At 27.7% G+C, this 20,393-nt stretch overlaps 2 protein-coding genes across 2 annotated transcripts; both read left to right on the top strand.

Annotated features, from left to right (window-relative positions):
* Positions 1-8,092: 8,092 nt before the first annotated feature.
* On the top strand, positions 8,093-10,914 carry LOC124919094 (pentatricopeptide repeat-containing protein At1g51965, mitochondrial). Its single transcript, XM_047459244.1, has 2 exons — positions 8,093-9,010; positions 9,369-10,914. The coding sequence occupies exons 1-2, from the start codon at positions 8,189-8,191 to the stop codon at positions 10,572-10,574; spliced, it is 2,028 nt and encodes a 675-aa protein (XP_047315200.1). The 5' UTR covers positions 8,093-8,188; the 3' UTR covers positions 10,575-10,914.
* A 1,012-nt stretch (positions 10,915-11,926) lies between these two features.
* On the top strand, positions 11,927-14,133 carry LOC124921873. Its single transcript, XM_047462575.1, has 2 exons — positions 11,927-12,170; positions 12,335-14,133. Exons 1-2 carry the CDS (start codon positions 12,065-12,067, stop codon positions 13,918-13,920), a joined length of 1,692 nt encoding a protein of 563 aa, XP_047318531.1. The 5' UTR covers positions 11,927-12,064; the 3' UTR covers positions 13,921-14,133.
* Positions 14,134-20,393: the final 6,260 nt, after the last annotated feature.

Raw genomic sequence — 20,393 nt, 5'->3', positions numbered from 1 at the left:
GAGATTTTCTCATTTGGGTTCAATAAAGAAATTTCTGAGCAAATATTCTCTACCTTAAGAAAGAACTCCGAGACAGATCCGATTTGCTTTGCGGCTGCCAACTCGTTTTCAAGCATCTGGAGACGAGCCTTGTTCTTCTTATTGAAAAGACGATCAAGCGTTTCCCAGATCTCACGAGCAGATCCACAACCGATGATGTGCTCAAACAGATTGTGGGAGATTGACCTCTTCAACACAAATTCTGCCTTCGCGTTGAGTCTCTTCCGCTTCTTCGATGTTTCCGCATTTTCAGCAACATCCTCAAGAGCTACATCATCATCGTCTACGACGATGTCCCACAAATCTTCCCCAACCAGGTACGATTCCATACAGGTTTTTCATATCCGGTAGTTTGATTGGTTTAACAACTCCAAACCGAGTCTAGCTACACGACCACCACTTTCCATATCGAATAACAACGATACCTTCTTCAACAATATTACCAAAGCTCTGATACCACGTAACGAAGTCACAACCAGGACCTCGATGATCGAACAGTGAAGAATTATATTGGAAAGTGAATAGAAACTCTAGATAATGAAAACAAACTGGAATGAAAATCTGTCTATTGAACTTTATGTAAATAAGAACACGATTACAATCCTTAAATAAAATAAAGCATAACTAAGATATTAAACAAAAGACATGAAGAGTCTCATTACTAGATAAGATCAAGAGTCTTGGACAATCCAAGAGGCTCTCTTTAACAACTAAAGACTCCTTAATTATTATTATTATAATTACTTTAATTTCTAACAATTTTTGCTCTGTTTCAACCATCGTTTTCTTAATTATATCAATTTTCTCGAAGTTTTTTACTTCTACTCTACTTTGTTCTTTCTCTCCATCTGTTGTAAACCCTAAGAATTTCCTTTTACTTCCAACAAATTTGTAGCAACTAAACTACAGAATTACAACCTTTCAACAATATTACAACAATAGACCAAATTCAATGGCAGAGGTTCTGAATCTACAGAGGTTCTTTATTTCCGAAGAAGCGGCACAACAAACACACAATGGCACGACAACACACATCGGCACGACGAACACGCGACGCAAAGAACACATAGCGATGACACAACAAACACAGATGCACGACCAAGGGCGAACTCAGGAATTATCTTTTCCTTATGCTATAAAGATTTTATGTATTACATTATTACGGTAATAAGTAAACATATTAATCGAACCGTTCCACGGATACCTTATTAAAATAAAATAAATATATAAAATTGAAAAAGTGATAAGAATACTCGATTTGAAAACCAAATTTATGCTTTTAAAATTATATAGTTGAAAAAAAAAGTTTAAAAAAATATGAGAAGTTAAATTAATTAGGTTTTAAATAAGTGAAAACTAACTATATAAATAAAGAAAATATGAAAGTCTAATTTAGTGAATTTCAACCTAATTTGGTGAGAATACAGAGAAAAAACAAAACATAAAAATAACAATAAAAATATAAAATCTTTTCCAAAAATAGATTATCAAGTGAGTAGACACTCGAGAATACAATTATAGAATATTAATACCTATAAATTGTTTTGGAAGCAATTTATTTATTTAAATAACCGAATCAAATTTAACTTATTTTGAATATTAATTTATATTTTTTTATAAACTTTTGAATTAGTTTGAAATTAAGAAATATAAAAGACTATTTTACACTTATATTTATATAAATTATCATTTTAATTTTTATTTTATAAGTAATTTGTACTATTAATTATATTGAAATTAATAAAAAAAAAAATAATATATAATTATTATATAAATGTAGTTTTAAAATAAATAATATCATTATATGATTTACATTATTTTATGAGAAGAATGCCAATTTTATTTACAAAGTTAGATGGAGATGTCAAATTTATTTATAAAGTTGTAAAATTCTATTTATGTATATAAACTTGTTAAAATGTGTTAAAATTATTTAGCATAACGGAATGGCTCAAACGGAGTTAAGTTTTTATCCACGTGGACATTTGTTTTATATTTTGTTATAACCTATTTTTTTATTTCAAGCAGACTTTTTCTTTACATTTAATACATAAAAAGTGAATAAATAAATAAAAATTCCCTTCTCTTCACCTTCATCAATTCATATTCTTCTCATTTCAAATCTCAATCTCCAAAATCTCATCCACCATTTCTCAAACCCACTTCGTCGTCTCTCTCTGAATTTCACTATATCTTCTTCTCAATTGATGTCAAAGCAATATGTTATATATTCAATATGTTATATATAGTCGAAACATCGAGACTAGAAATTTTGGATTTCGTTTGAATGACTTGCTTGCAATTTCTGGTTTCGCTAAGCGGATCAAAACAATGAGTTGTTAGCGGTTAAATGTGATATGTCACCTATGATGGTTAGAATTTTGAAAAATGAAACTGAGATTCTAGAAATAGTTATTGAGATTCTAACTTTGATTATAATCGAAGTTGGAATTGATAAGCTGAATAAATTGGTATTCGAAACGTGTAATGATTGTTTGTCCTTGTTTCTAATTGTTCTTCGTAAAGGAAAAAATAGTTTGAAGATCGTTTCAGTTAGAGTTTTGGAATCCATTTAGTTAGATCCTCAATCACAAAGTTTATTACAGATATTATACTATTTGATCAAAACTGATCCATCCGAAACAAGTTGTATTATCAGGCCTAATAGCAATATCAAAGTCTAGGAATGATCTAATTAAAAAAAGAATAAAAAAACAATTGGCAAAATTCTCTAGAGATTGAGATTCGTTTGTTGAGTTCTTGAATGTGATTGGATAGGTTGCGGCAGCGTCTGCCGGTGAAAAGAGGGGACGAAAATGATGGTGGGCCGACTGGTGAAGAGAGGGGATGAAGGTGAAAAGAGAGAAGAATGAAAATTTTATTTATTTAATTTTATATATTAAATAGAAAGAGAATGCTGTTTGAAACGTAAAAAATAAGTTAAAAAAATATATAAAATAAATTTTTCACGTGGATAAAAACTTAACTCCGTATGAGGCATTCCGTTATGTTAAATAATCTTGACACATTTTGACAAGTTTATATACATAAATAAAATTTTACAACTTTGTAAATAAATTTGACACTTCCTTCCAACTTTATAAATAAAATTGACATTTTTTCCATTATTTTATATATATTTATACTTAAACTTATATCTTTCTTTTTTTAATTCTTTTATTTTTCATTATAATTTATTAATAAAAACATAGAATTAGAATAAAAATATATACAATTTATACAAATCTTATACTATAAAAAAAATTAATCAAAAGATTAGGTTTTAATTTTTAAATAATTGAAGACAAACTATATAAACTAAAAACAAATATAAAAATTTAAACAGAAATATAAAATTTTTTAATAATAATATATATATTATATTATATATACATATTTTATTATTTATATAACCGATATTATATATTATAGATATATATAGACAGAAGTTATTATACAGATATAAATAGTTAATAAATATATATATATATATATATATATATATATATATATATATATATATATATATATATAATTAACTACTGGACTACTGCCCACAATAGTCCGCCCAAGTGGCTCCGTAATTTGTGCACGATGAACACCCAACAACAATATAAAAATACACAGTTGCACGATAGTAAGACGAATACATAACGATACAAAGAACACACAGTTGCACAACGAAGACCAACTTAATAGGTGGACGCATTCGAACAGATCGCTAGACAATTTTGTACTGGGGTTTGATTTGTTGAAAAACAATATAAACAGAAAAAATTGAATGTTTTGCTCCTAGTTTGCAAATTAATGTCACCTGGCTGTTGTGGAAAGAAAAGAATAGTTTAAAAAAAAATGACATCATGTTCCGTGTAGGGACGAATCTATGTAGGGGTTCGGGTGAATGAAAGTTCACCCCGGAAAAAAATATATGAAAAATGATAGATAGCGCGACTTGAGACAGCTAATGGGAGAGCGATGCCTACGTGGGTTGACAGGTAGAATATTCTCTCTCCTATTATTAATTATTTTCTCTCTTCTATTATTAATTATTTTCTCTCTCTTCTTATTAAATAATTTTTATCATGTAAAATAATAAAAATAAAAAAAAATCTCTCTTCTTATTAAATAATTTCTATCATATAAAATAATTAAAAAAAAGAAAAAAAAGGCTATAAAAAATATTTGATAAATAAATAAATTGAAAAGTCAAAAAAATAAAATAAAAATAAAAGAGATAAATCCATAATTCAACTAATCAATAATATTAATTAGGGTTTAGGATTTATGATTTAGGGTTTAGTATTTAGAATTTAGAATTTAGAGTTTAGAGTTTATGGTTTAAGATTTAGAGTTTAGGATTTAAGGTTTAAGATTTAGGGTTTAGAATTTATTTAAACATATTATTAAAATATTTAATGTGAGAGTTTGTTGTAAATTATTGAGTTATTTTAACCGGTTAAATGAGAGATAATAAATATCAAATAAATGAGTAAAATAATAATCGTGAGAATATGGATAAGTGAGATAATTTAATTTGTAGAGATAGTGAGAGAAATTATTTAATAAGAGGAGAGAGAAATTAATTAATAAGAGAAGAGAGAAATTAATTAATAAAAGGAGAAAATATTCTATAATCGTGTTTTAATTATAATTATATTTTTATTTATTTATTAATTTCACCTGTCGTCACATAGATCATCGCCCTCCCAGTCGCTGTCTCAAAGTCGCGCTCTCTATTATTCCTCAAAATATATATATATATATATATTTTACGGTATAAATTTGACATTACTCCTAATTTCTTAAAAAAATTTAATATAATTTATTGATTTTTTTATCTAATTATTAAAAAAATAATAAAACTTTACTTTTATATAATTTTAAAAATTCGTTACTCGAATTTGGAAATTAATCACTTGAGATTTGAAAACATTTTAGTTTTTTTCTTTCATAAAATTAATTTTCTTTAATTTAACTAACTTATTTATTATTTGATTTTAAATTTTATAATCGTTATTATTATTAAACTATACCATATAAATTATATACATTTATATAAAAATAGGACATTCAAATTTATAATATTAATTAATCTCTAAAGAAGGAATCAATATAGAAAATTTAAATAAAATTACGAAAACTCGTAAAATAAAAATATTTATTTATCAAAAATTTTAATTTTCCATTACAATTATTTAGATTTTAACGTGGTATCATTATAAATATTATATTTATTTAAAAAAATACAATTATACTAAATAATTAAAATATTGTAAATAAAAGATAAATATAGAGATATAACAAACTCATTTTAATAAAAAGAAAATCAAATTTTAAATTTAACCTATATAAAATACTAATAAATTCTATTATGAAGTTGAAATTAAGAAACAAGTAAAAGTTGAGGGATGCTTTTGAGAAAATAGAAGAATAAAAAAATTAAAGATAAATACTAGTTTAAAGGTATTTTTGCTAAAACTAAGTTAAATTTACATGTACAAAAAAATTGTCTCATTTAGTATTTGTCTTACTTTTAAATTATACTAAATAATTAAAATATTGTAAATAAAAGATAAATATAGAGATATAACAAACTCATTTTAATAAAAAGAAAATCAAATTTTAAATTTAACCTATATAAAATACTAATAAATTCTATTATGAAGTTGAAATTAAGAAACAAGTAAAAGTTGAGGGATGCTTTTGAGAAAATAGAAGAATAAAAAAATTAAAGATAAATACTAGTTTAAAGGTATTTTTGCTAAAACTAAGTTAAATTTACATGTACAAAAAAATTGTCTCATTTAGTATTTGTCTTACTTTTATTAAAATAAAATATATTATATATTTTTAAAATTATATTTATTAAATTATATATATATATATATTTAAAAACTAAAATAAATGAATCATTTGTCTAGCCTCTACTCTCAAATCTTTGTTAGTTATATGCTATTACCTTCTCCATCATTATATTTTGTCTTATCAAAATTTCTTATATCAAAAGTATTGTTTGATGTGACATAATTTTATAATATATTAGATAACAAATTTAAATACATTTATACATATAAGTTAAAATATTGTGTATAAATTATATAACGATAATAGATGGAAGTGGAAAGACTGTCGATTTCAAAGCTTGAGTTGAAGTTTCGTGGTTCACTGTAGGGAAAGAAGATTCGCCGAAATTGATAACAAATATTTAGGCACTTCCTATTTTCTGTCAAATAAAGTAGAGGTGGAGAGCGAACAAAAAGATGTCACACTAAGAAAAGGAAAAACACGAATTCTGAATCGGTGCGCACTGCGTTCTCATGTATTCTATCACGAAAGAAATTATGTTTAAGAAAACAATGATTACATGACTTTGAACGATCATTCGTATTCTACTTCACATAAATATTTTTTTTGACATCTCAATTCGAAGATCAACTCAAGTTAACTAAAAACAATTTTGGTAAAATGATAGACAAAACAATAAAATATACTAGTGTTATCATCTTTTATCTATAAATGAAATGAGATGATCTATTTGAAAATTTTCAATGCTATCAAGTTTGATAAATCAATTTTAAAATATGCTTAATTTAAGCCAAGTATACCTATGAATCATCAATTGTTAGAATGTTTTACTAAAAAAATAAGAAGTAAAATCATCAGATTGGTACATCCCATTTTATTTCTTTAAATTCCATAAAGATGTATGTTATGATCTTGTGATAAAATGCTTCATTAAGTTATTATTTAAATAATTTTAATATAATTATTGGTTATTTCATTTTCTTAATTAATAATTATATTATTTAATTTATTAATCAAAATATTAAAATAAATTTATTTAAAATAAAAAAAATATTTTATCTTTATATATTCATATTGTAATCATAAATTTTAAATAATTCACTTATTATTTAAATAAAAACAAATTACAACCACACATAAGATATTGTTATGCATTTAGGACTAAATTAGAGTCATGTTAATTTGTATTAAATTAGATGTCAATACAATTGAGTTCATTCTTCAACCTATAAGATTTTATGATTTTAGAGAAGAATATAGAGTCTTATTTGATTTAAAGTAAACTAGTTAAATTTTGACGTTAAAAAATAAAATTTATATTTATAAATTAAAAATATTAATATTTATTCAAATACAATAATTAACTTAATTTTTTTAAATATAACTTATTTATAGTGTCATTTATTTAATATTATTATTATAATTTAATTAATTTTATTTTTAATTTTTGAAAATTATTTCAATCTATAAAATTCTTAATTATACCTGACTAATATATATATTTTTTTAAATTAAACTCTTACTAATTTCAATTTGAAGAAAGACTTATTTGTATCTATTTGATGCATTATTTATAAAAATATATATTAATTTGAATTTTGATTTTTGATTTTTTTTTTAATATTTTAACTTTTGAAAATTTACTTTCAATAAAAATTAATTAAAATTGAGGAGTGATAGGGAGGGAATGAGAAAAGAACTAATCACTACTGGTTTGGAAAAATGATAAAAGGCGAGTAGAGAAAAAAGAGAAAAAAATTTGTTATTTTTTGGCTAATCAAATTGCGCCACATCATTCTCTCCCCCAAATCTAAAATTATATTGTTACATTGAATTTAAAATATAAAGTGTTATTAGCCTAATTGGTTAAAGTTCGAAACATATTTATAACAGTTTAAATTTTATTTTTAACCGTTTTAAGTTTATAGGTCCACTCGGTAATCCGAAAACTTTCAAAATTAATAATCATTATTTATTTATATATATATATATAATATAAATATATATATATATATAATATAAATATATATATATATATATATATAATATAAATATATACTTTCACTTTTCTAAATATGTTTTAATACTGAAATTCAGGCCCAATAGAAGTGTTTAGGGAAAAAAAAAACTGTCTACATATAATTTGTCAATTTGTCGGCCCAAATGTTCTTTTTTTTACTTCTTGTCGTTCTTCTTTTCCGTTTAGGTATTCTCTTCAATGGCCTTCCTTGTTCATTTTCCTTGTCTTTGAATTTCTGGTTTGAAGAATGCATTTTTGGATTGAATTCAGTCGTTTTCGCTTCTTTGTATTCATATTACAGACAGTATAGGACCTAGATAATGTATGGATCCCTGTGTTCTTCTCTTCTTCGCCAGCAATTTGCAGTATTCGCAGACAAAAATGAGGCTGTACCATGTTTACAAACATTCATTTCTCCTCTACCGCCGCCAATTTCACCGTCCATTCGTCACTAAATACAGCGGAAAAGTCGTCGTTGCAGCCAACGATGGCCGTTCAATCGCCGTCGAAATAGAATCCCCTAACATTCAAATCGATATACGAGGTTACCCTCTTCCCCGCAAAGATCTTATATGTAAGTTAACAAAAATTCTTCAAACACCACCATCTCCTTCAACTGATCCTTTCCTTGACCTTTCCGACTATCTTCAATCCATAACACTAACTTTAACTCCATCTGAAGTGTCCGAAGTAATCAAGTCATTGAAATCTCCGGAACTTGCTTTCCAGTTCTTTAGATTCTGCACAACCATCCCTAATTTCCGTCATGATTGCTTCACTTATAACCGCATATTGATGATTGTGTTCCGTTCATCGTCTGTTGACCGGTTCGATACTGTCAAACAGATTCTTGATGAAATGGAGAGGAGTGGTGTTAGAGGGAATATCTCTACTGTTAATATTTTGATTGGGATACGTAGGGATGAGGAAAATGGTGTTATGCATTTGGAGACTTGTTTGAATTTGGTGAGGAAATGGGGTTTGATGATGAATTGTTATACGTATAAATGTCTTCTTCAGGCTTACTTGAGGCTCAATGAATCAAACCGAGCAATTCAAGTGTATAAAGAGATGAAGAAGCGTGGATATAAGTTGGATGTGTTTGCATATAACATGCTTCTTGATGCTTTGTCCAAAAGTGATAAGGTATTGTTTTGATCTTAAAAGAATTCCAATTCCTTTGTATTGTATGAATTTGAGCTATAATTTTTGTTTCTGTATTCTAATCCATACCAGAAACAACCAATAAGTCTCTAAATAAGTTTAGTTTTCAAACATAATCTCATTCAATACGTTTCTTGATCCACAATTTTTGTATGCATTTGTTTTTAAATGGGCAACATATGGATAGTCAATTTAGAGAGGATAAACCATGCAATTCTTGCACAAGTTAGAATTTCTTTGATCAATGAATTGGGAGATGGTAGATTGATTAGTGGGTTATTTGAAAATAATAGCAGTTGATTTCATTGATCCTGATTAGCCAATGTAACAATATTGACAGGCTGATTTGGCTTACAAAGTTTTCGAAGACATGAAGAAGAAGCATTGTGACCCGGATGAATATACGTACACAATCTTAATTAGAACGAAGGGAAAAAACGGAGAAGCTAATGAAGCACTCGAACTTTTCCAAGAAATGCTGGCAAAAGGCTATTCTCCAAATCTAATATCATACAACACTATGATGCAGGGTCTCGTTATGAGTCGAATGGTTGACAAGTGTATCTTTCTTTTTACCAAAATGGTGGAGAATAACTGCCGTCCCAATGAATTTACCTACAGTCTCATCCTAACCCTTCTAATTGCAGAAGGGCAGCTTGGTAAACTTCAAAATATTCTCAAGATATCAGAAAGGTACATGAACAAGTCAATTTACGCCTTTCTTGTAAGAACTTTAACTAGATTAGGTCATGCAAGAGAAGGCCATCAACTTTTCTGCCATATGTGGAATTCCCATGATATAGGCGATAGAGAAGCTTACCTATCTATGTTAGAAAGTTTGTGCAATTCCGGTAAACTAGCAGAGGCAATGGATTTCCTTGAAAAGATTCACGAGAAGGGTATAATTTGCGATACTGTTATGTACAACATGGTGTTTTCTTCTCTGGGTAGACTAAAACAGGTATCGCATCTATCCGACCTTTATGAAAAGATGAAACGAGAAGGACCCGTTCCAGATATTTTTACGTACAATATTCTGATCTCTAGCTTCGGTAGAGTCGGTCGAGTTGACGAAGCGGTGAAAATCTTCGAGGAACTCGAAGGAAGTGACTGTAATCCTGATATCATATCTTATAATTCATTAATTAACTGTCTTGGGAAGAATGGCGATGTTGATGAAGCTCATATGAGGTTTAAAGAGATGCAGGAGAAAGGGTTTAGTCCCGACGTGGTCACGTATAGTACACTTATAGAGTGTTTTGGGAAGACAGATCGAGTCGAAATGGCTTGCAGGCTCTTCGATGAAATGCTTGATGAAGGCTGTTCACCTAATATTGTGACTTATAATATTTTGCTGGACTGTCTTGAAAGATCTGGAAGGACTAGTGAAGCAGTTGATCTTTATGCAAAGCTTAAGCAGCAGGATTTAAGTCCTGATTCGATTACACATTCGATTCTTGTTAGATTGCAAGGTGGGTCTGGTAAGACAGTTAGGACTCGTAGACAGGCTCCGATTACAGGTTGGGTTGTTAGCCCTTTGAGGTGATAGTAGATCAGATTTTGGACATAACTGTAAATTGTGGAAATTGGCTTGCCTCCACTCCAGCATGGAATTTTTCGATAACCAAATGGTTAGTTCTTCAAACTTGAACCCGGGTTATTTCCTTTTTCTAATCATGACTCGGACTATAATCAGTATAGGCAAGCATATTTAAGTCCTAAATTCTGCATATTGTAAATGATAGTGTTGAGGGTGTTATTGTCAAATTAGTGTAGTCTTGTATGACATATTCTAAACCTTTTAAAAGATTATTGAAAACATGGTTTGGATGAATTCTCTTTTGTTTATTGTTGATGCAAGGAAATGTCACATTGAGTTGGTGTTATTTTGATCTTAAATTGATAAGAGATAGATTTTACATTAAATATGATACAAGTAAGCATAAAATATTCTAATTCTTCTTCTTTCTCCAAAATGTTATCTCCATTTACATTTTAATGTCAACCCATCACTATTTAAGAGATAAAAATCACGGTTTGATTACTTAAGAGATAAAAATCACAGTTTGATTTTCATTTAGAACACTTTAAGTTAAGTGGTTTTTTATCACCTCTTTTAGCATAACACCAACAAGAAGTGGATATTTTCATCCTCTCTGAGGTTCTGGGTTCAAACCATCGGACGGTAAATTTTGCGTCTGATTAAATGGATAAGTGTGTTTGTGAATAATGTGCTTAACTCGCGGAGATTAAAAGTCACGAGTTTGATTCTCCCTCACAATGCTTTACATGTCTAGAAGCACAATAGAATGCTCTACATGTCTAGAAGCACAATAGAATGTTCTTTTGCTGATCTGATGTTGTCCCAAATCATTACATGTTCATGATTTTGATAGCCAAATCACTGCATGCTTATAATTTTGATAGCCATATCAGCGAAAAGTATTTAGTGCCTATGGTCAATTCTCCATCATTATGTTTCTTTTGCTGAGTGGCATGTATTTTCACTATACTCGTTTTTTTTAACCTACTCACATTGGGCCTAGTGACCAAGTAGTTTGTCCAATAGTAAGCTAAGAAATATTGAATGGGATGTGGACGTGGGGGTTTCAAGAAATACAAATAAACTCTTGAGTTTTTTCAAATTTGGTGAGCGATCTTTGCAGCGTTAATACATTTTTTGCTGGTGGGTTCCATTATCATCTTTCATTAAAAAAAAAATAAAATAAAAAAATTGGATGATATTCAAAACTTAGATGCCCATTTTGTAAAAATATAAAGTTTAAATCCCCTTTAGAATATCTCATTATATTTAGTCTCATTTTGATTTATTATATTAATGCATGTTTATTAAAGAAGAAAAAGAATGATATCTAGCATCCTTCTTCTACCGACTTCTTTAAATTCGATGGCCCCAATTCCATCCTCATTCAATAAATCAAACTTCCTTCAATCAATCAAAAGCATTATAATGCTTTTCTTCTTCGATCGATTCTTCACCCTTGGATAAAAAGACAGTCTTTGGGCTGACAAACGATGTTTGGATGGAAATGTTTCCAGTGGAGCAGAGTTCCAGCGGACTCCTTTCCTTCGCGCCATCGGACCTTCTCTCTCCCGTCGCCGCTCCCCAAATGGCCTCTAGGTACTCAATCATTTTCAATTTATCATCACCCATGTTGCCAAGATCTCGAATTACCCTAGAATTCCTCATTTCATCATGGGTAGAACTTAGAAGATATAAATATGACTTTGTTTTTTGGATATGGCCCTAATTTCCATTTTTTTTGTTAATGGGTACATTTTTAGGTCAAGGATTTGGTACTGGAAGAATAAATATAGGAGAGTTAGAAGTTATTCAAGTCACCAAATTTGAGTATATCTGGGATTGTAATTTCAGGAATTCAACTGTTGCATTTTATAAACCCATAGATATACCGGATGGATTTCGCAACCTTGGATACTATTGCCAGTCTAGTGATTGTTCTTCCTCACTAGGGTTCGTCCTAGTGGCAAGGGAAGTGATTTCACCTTTGGACAATATTGTGATCCAACATCATTCCCCTGCTCTGTTAAATCCTCTTGATTATAGGTTGGTATGGAGCTCTAATGATGGACTCAATGAAACCTGTAATGGGTCTGGTTGCTTCTGGTTTCCTAACCCACCTCAAGGTTATGAATCCATGGGTTTTGTTGTTACTAATACCCTTGACAAGCCAGAACTCGATCAAGTTTGGTGTGTTCGAGCTGACTTAACCGATAGATGTGAGACTTACAGACTTTTACTTGATACAAAATCGAGTTTTTCATTTCGAGTATGGGACATTCGACCCTCTCATCGTGGAATGATTGGTAAAGGTGTCAATTTGGGTACATTTTTCTGTAGTAGTTTTAGTGGAAGTATTGGTGAACACTTAAATATTGCTTGCTTGAAAAACTTAAATCCATCGCTACATGCCATGCCAAATCTTGACCAGATTCATGCTGTTGTTAGCCATTATGGACCCACATTCATCTTTCATCCGGATGAGATTTATCTTCCGTCTTCTGTTTCGTGGTTTTTCACGAATGGTGCACGTCTCTATAAACGAGGCGAATTGGCAGGTGAGCCAATTGAATCTTCCGGTTCTAACTTACCTGCAAATGGAACGAATGATGATGCATACTGGATAGATTTGCCTATTGATAATAAGAGTGAGCTTGTCAAACGAGGAAATATAGAAAGTAGTGTGCTTTATGTGCATGTGAAGCCCGCCTTAGGTGGAACTTTCACAGATATCGTGTTTTGGATATTTTGTCCATTTAACGGGCCTGGAACTCTTAAGCTTTGCAATACTAACATCCCTCTTGGTAAAATCGGGCAGCATTTATGTGATTGGGAACACGTCACTCTAAGGATAAGCAACTTCACGGGTGAGCTTTCGTGCATGTACTTTTCACAGCATAGTGGTGGTAAATGGGTGGATGCCTCCAATTTGGAGTTTATAGAAGGAAATAAAGCTATTGTTTACTCGTCTAGAAACGGGCACGCTAACTTTCCTCATCCCGGTTCGTTCATTCAAGGATCTAAGAAACTTGGAGTTGGGATCACAAACGACACTGCTTACAGTAATTACAGAGTGGATTCAAGTGTGCGTTATGAGATCGTCTCGGCTGAATACTTGGGGAATGGAGTTGTTAAGGAGCCTTGTTGGTTGTTGTTCATGAGAAAATGGGGTCCAAAAGTTAGTTATAGTATAAGAAACAAGTTGGATCAGATTGTGAATCGTTTGCCTGTGGTGATTGGTTGTAGAATGAAGAACGCTGTTTACAAGTTACCGGCGGAACTCTATGGGGAGGATGGACCTACAGGACCGAAGGAGAAGAACTATTGGGTCGGGGATGAAAGATCATAATCATTTAATCCCTCAAACTCAAATTCTCGAATTCCAAAACAAGTCGACTCAACTTGTATTGAATAAATCCCTAAAACATCTTTTAATCCTTCAAACTCAAATCCTCCAACAAAGCAATTCAAAAAACAAATAAGTTTCTTAATGCCTAAGGGATAACATGTGATTCAAATCAATAATCTTACAAAGCTCCTAATTTATCCTATGAATTAGGAGCTTTTCTCTAATTTCCATCTTAAATTTTCATACCTTTTTTAATGTCTCTTTAAACTTTTCTTTCAGTTTTCCCAAAGCATCTTGCATATATTTTCCTCCAAAACTTACAAGTTTTTATTTTTTTATTTTTTAGAAAAACGACTTAACGTAATTTGTTAAACGACATGAGTTTAGCGTAATTTGTTAAACGACATGAGTTTTTTTTATCAAACTAGACAAACCCTAAACATGATTTAATAAAAAACAAACAACCAAGAAATCATTCAAACACAAATATAAGTGCCTTAAACAAAGCAACTTGAGTGACTTAGTTATATGAAATTTTCAATTTTGCATAGGCTCATGTTGCAAAGCACTCTTCTAGGGTTTAGAAGATAAGTTTTTTTTTTTTTTGTTAACTCTCATCATAGTCCATTCTTTAACATAGATCCCAAACTTTAGGAGCATTATCAATGAGCATGCAAATATAAAAATTATTCAAGTTTTATTAGAAAATGGCAATAAAAAAAATATGCTTAAGTTTTCTACTCCCACTTTGCAAAGTGGACGTGATTTTTCATCAATCTTCATGAATCCCCTCATGAAGTGGAACCACTTTAGAAGACCACACAATCTTATGTCATTCTACTTTAATATTCTTCTTTGTTCTAAGAGCTCTCACACTTTGGAAGAGTTTGATTTTAAAATTGATAGTGTAAGAGTAAATTAAAATTATTGGATTGAGTTCTTACACAAATATTAAACTTATATGATTTATTGAATGAATGTACAATTGTTTATATATTTATAATAAAGTAGTTAAATGTACCATTTATTTTGGGTTCACTTTGAATTATGATGATGTGACAATTGATTTTTTTAAATTAGCTATCAGTACTTTATATCCCTTGAAGTGAAAAAGGTGAGACAATAAGATACAAATTGTAAACTTCTCGCATAAAAGAAAAGAATTGATGAGATGAAAGAGCCTTGACGAAGATAATTAATTTTTTTTTATCTTTCATAGGAATCTACTTAATAATTAATTATTTAAGAGAAAAAATTCTTGAATAAAGTGAAAGTCAATTTAAATATACATTGTGTGAACATGAAAAACTCGGATTCATGATAGAATGCAACATCAATATTATCCCACTATATAACTAACGAAGAAAAAAAAGAAAACTATAATTTACTTTAATCCAGACACGGTGAATTGAAGTTCTCTCCGCCTTCACATATCTCTCTCCGTTTTTTTGGGACCGGGATTAGGAAGTTAAAAGACTCAAAATTCTCTTTCGGTAAAATTCGATAATTAATTTAGTGAAATTGATCTTTTATTCATCTATTTATAAATTATTTACGTTAACAATGTTTAAAATTGTTAAAAGACAAAACATCGTTTTATATAATTTTAAGATTTTCAATTTGTTAAGTATAAAATACTAAATTTGAAATCTCAATTTACTATTGAGTAGCCTCAATTTGGCAATTTGTCGGTAAATAAACTCATGTGAGCTTGTTTTATACTAGTTATTCGTGAGTTTTTTAAATTTTGTCTCAAAAATCTTATTTGATGAAAATATGTTAATTAGGTTTTAATTTTTTTTAAATAAGAATATTTTAATTGATAAAATTAGTAATTTAATTGTTATAAATAGTGGCGTGATATATTTATAAAAAATTAAATAAAATTTCAAAAAATCCGACATCTAACTTTATGTGTAAACATATTACACTCCCAAATATAATCACAGTATGAATTTATGTATAATAAAAATTCAATTAACATGTTAAATCTTTATATATATTTTTTCCAATAAACAAAATATGGATTATATTCAATCAATAATTATGCTAAAAAATTAACAAAAGTAACCAAGAAATTAAAGCTCCAGCCAAAATGATCAAGAACATTCCAAAACCTGAAAATCCCAAGTTACTAGAACCCTGGCCAAGACCCATCTTCAATCCTTTCAAAGAGAAACAAACACCAGGATCTCTCATCGAGACACTGCTCCCAATCAAGATCGAGTTGTTCACCCCTTGAACATTGTTATTTATGTAAATGTTTATGTTAAAATTGCCTTCTTGCCCTTGGTTATGTCGCAACAGCAATGCCCCAACGTTGGTTCCTTCCATATTGACACGCCTGAAAGAACCGTCGATGTTGGTTCTCGCAGACATCATGAGTAGTTGTTTTATTATTGATCTCAAAAGTTGGTTTTCTTCCAAGTTCTCCATATAAGAGTTTAATTTCTCCACTTTGTTTTCTTTCAAATGTGAGTTAGATGTTGAGAGATAATAATATGAGTTTTATGATACCTTCCTTCAACTGCAAGAAAACTAAAAGATTATATTCCTTTGTAATGGCATGCTGATTTATGCTACTTTATTTTTGCATGTTATGGTTCTGCATTAGCTTTGAAATGAGAATGTGGATAGCATAAAGTTTTATAAGTTTATTATAAGATTTAGATAAATAAGTTTAAGTGGTAAGAGTGGTTCTTAAAATACAAAAGATTATTCAATTCTAATTTAAAACACTTTAAATATAAATAAAAAATCATAGTTTTAAAGTGTCATTGCTAGTTTTCTAACATTAAGAAAACATAAATATATAGTTTTTATTTTCTTGAATGAGCTAAAGTCCAATATAGTCCTAAATATCGATTCCACTTGGTGGGTGTCAGCTTAGCTTTTTAATATTTAAGATATAAATATATAGAATGCAATGATTTTTATTTTTCTGAACTAAGCTTAAATTCAATTTAGTCCTAATTATATATCTATTCGATGGTGAATAGAAACTTAGGAGCAGTAAAATATAAATAATTAAGTTTAAAGGAAAAGTAATCCCATGTGAAAACAACAATGACTTTTTTTCATTAGAAAATTTGTTCCGTTTGACATCATTTAAATTTAAATGTTTAACATGTTTTTTATTAAATTAAATAATAATAAAAAAAATACATTGTTATTAGAGATGAGTTACCGTATATCTTAATGTTTTATTCATATCTTATACCTTATCGAATATTTTGGCTTTACCTTACCTTAATTTCGGTATACCTTAATTTCGATATACCTTAATTTCGGTATACAAAAAAATCATACATTTATCTTACCTTTATTTTGGTATATCTTAATTTCGGTACAGTATCAGTATTATACCTTTGACACCTAAAAAATATATTAACTTAAAAAAAAATTAATTTCATTGATAAGGTAAAGATTGTATATATTAAATAATATTTCAGTATAATTATATTTTGATATTATTTAAAAAAAATTATATTTTTATAATTAAATTAATATTAAATTTATTTAATTATTTCCTTATAATATTATATATATATATATATAATAATATATATATATATATATATTAACTTATAAATACTATTTTAATATTTCAGTATATCTCGATATACTAAAATTTTACAAATCTCGTATTTTTACCGTACTAATAATTTCGGTATCGGTATCATATCTTACCGTTTTTTGGCATACCTTAAAAATTGATATTTTCGATATATTACAGTACGATATTTTCGATATAACTTTAATATCGATAATTTTTTTCACATAATTGAATTATTGATGAATATTTTGTTTTTGTAAGTATAGAAACTTCACATAATACGGTTAATTTGCCCAATACAATTTCCATTTCTTCAAGCCACCACACAAACTGTGTTTCCATTCTATACGGTTTTGCTTAACTTAAATATATTATTATTTTGAAATTAATTATTTATTTTTGAATAAGTAATAAATTTAATATATATATATATTATTTATAATTGATATATATATATATATTAAATAATAATATATTATAAATAAATTTATATATAAATTTAAATTGTTAAATTTTATTAAAATTTTCAATTTATTTTATATGTATTTATATTTTATAATATATTATTAAAATTGTTAATAGTTTTTTTAATATCATGAAATTATTTTTTTAAATAATGTTTTTAAATTTATTAGAATAAGTTTATAATATTAAAAAAAAAAAATTACATATTTTAATAGAGAATGATTGAGAGAGAGAATTTAAGAGAGGGAATGGGAGAGGGAATGATGTGCCACAATTTGATTAGCCAAAAAAATAACAAAATTTATCCATCTTCTCTCCTCACCTTTTATCATTTTTTCAATGATATAATGACACATGATTCCCTCCCAATTCCCTCCCCTATCACTCTTCATTTTAATAATATATATAAATATATATATATATTTAGAATTATTAATTTTATTAAAAGATTCAAAATAAAATTATTATATTAACATATTTTATCATAAATTATTATTATTAACGCTTATTTTAGTATTTATTTAAAAAACACTTTAATAATTATTCTAAAATAAATATATTTATATAATAAATTAAATTTGTAATCTTTATTATAAATTAAAAAATAAAATTATTATTTAAAAATATTTATTTGGAATTATCCTTAATTTAAAAAATTATAAATAATATATATAAATTAAAATTATTGATTTTATTCAAAATTTTAAAAAATAATAATTAATTTCATAATATTTAATTTATAATAAAAATAATTAAGTTAGAAGTTTAAATATTTACTATTAAAATATACTTAATGGTTTGATTGTTCAATTAGAGCTCATGCACCTGATCGTTTACAATGCATCCTAGTCCTCGGCTAAAACTAATTGTTATTTAATTTTATAAAGATTCATAAATTAAAATTTTGTAATTTGTAAATTTATTCTAGTTCATTGACAAATATAAGGGTTCATTTGAAAACGCCTCTGTGACAATTCAATCTATTCCTTTATATTGTATATTATAAACTATTCTCTTTCCAATGTAATTTAAAAAATATATATATATATATATATAAGATTGTGGGTTTGATAATCATATAATAAAAATTGGAGGCCTAATTTTAATTCTTAAATTTTGTATAATATTTCAGAATATTAGTTGAAATTGTAATTAAAATTAAAATTAAAATTTCAATATAATTTTATTTTTTTTTCAATTCCACTATTTTTAGCTTGAAATTTAAATTTTAATATTTTTTTAATATATTTTTGAAACAAAATATTTTAATATTTTATCATTTACAAAAAGTATAATTTTTTTTTTTAATTTAAAAAGTTAATATATATATATATATATATATATATTAATTTAGTAAGTTAACATTTTAAACCGATATTTTTTTTAGTTTAAAATATATATATTTATTTTTTGAATTTAAAAGTTAACATTTCGAATTAATATTTTTTCTTACTAATCATAATAAATTGTGTTAAATCAATATTTTAACAATATAGATAATAAGAACACCAATTTGAAACTGTCCCGCAAAAATTGAACCAAATTTTCTGTTTGGGACGGTTTTTCCTCGAAACCGAACGAAATAGTATTTATGTCCTCGCCTTAACCTGTCCCGATCTCACCCCAATTATATCTCGAACACTATAAACATAATTAAATATATTAAACCACTAATATATTTATTAGTACATTATATTTGATAAGAATTTTATTTCTTTATAATAATATAAAATTTCAATAATATATATTATATTAAAAAAACTGTTTATATAATTTTATTGTATACTTTTTTTTCTTTTTTTTTAATATTTTATTAACTGTGCCCGCATAAATTTTTCGTAACAAACTTTATTGTGAAAGCAAATCCATAAACACAGCCCATAACCATAAAATAAGTATTTACAAATGTAGTTATCACACCAAATTCTTGCCTCAATAGGAATAATCATATAATATAACAAAATACTTTTATTTTACAGAATATAGTATTGCCAAGCAACAGCTGAACTGATGAATTTGCTTCATAAGATTAATGTGCATTTTGATTAAAAACTATGTATAATTTGCACCAGGTTGAAATGCTAATATGTTTCCATGGCTTATTATGAAACTTGTCTCATTTTTTAGGCTTTAATATCTTTAAATGGTGAATGGATGACAATTTATGATTTAGATACTCTGATTAATAGTTAAAAACATTAATGACTTTCTGCAAGCTAAGTATGAAAAAACAGTAATTATTAAAGGAGGTAAGTTGTGATCCTAGATTGAACATAATAAACAGAACCATGAAAGGACCAAATCAGAAACAAATAGCCAGAAAGTGAAAAGATAGAACCGAAGGGCCTTGTTCTTACTTCAGTATATGCCTGGAGGGATAAAGGAAACCACTCTCATAATAAACCATGGTCACGGCATGTTGATATTCATTGAGTTGGAAGGCTGGTTCTGC

This window comes from Impatiens glandulifera, chromosome 1 (assembly GCF_907164915.1).
Source record: "Impatiens glandulifera chromosome 1, dImpGla2.1, whole genome shotgun sequence".
Lineage (NCBI taxonomy): Eukaryota > Viridiplantae > Streptophyta > Magnoliopsida > Ericales > Balsaminaceae > Impatiens > Impatiens glandulifera.
The sequence above is the reverse complement of the archived record's forward strand: the minus strand, read 5'-3'. Positions and strand labels throughout refer to the sequence as shown.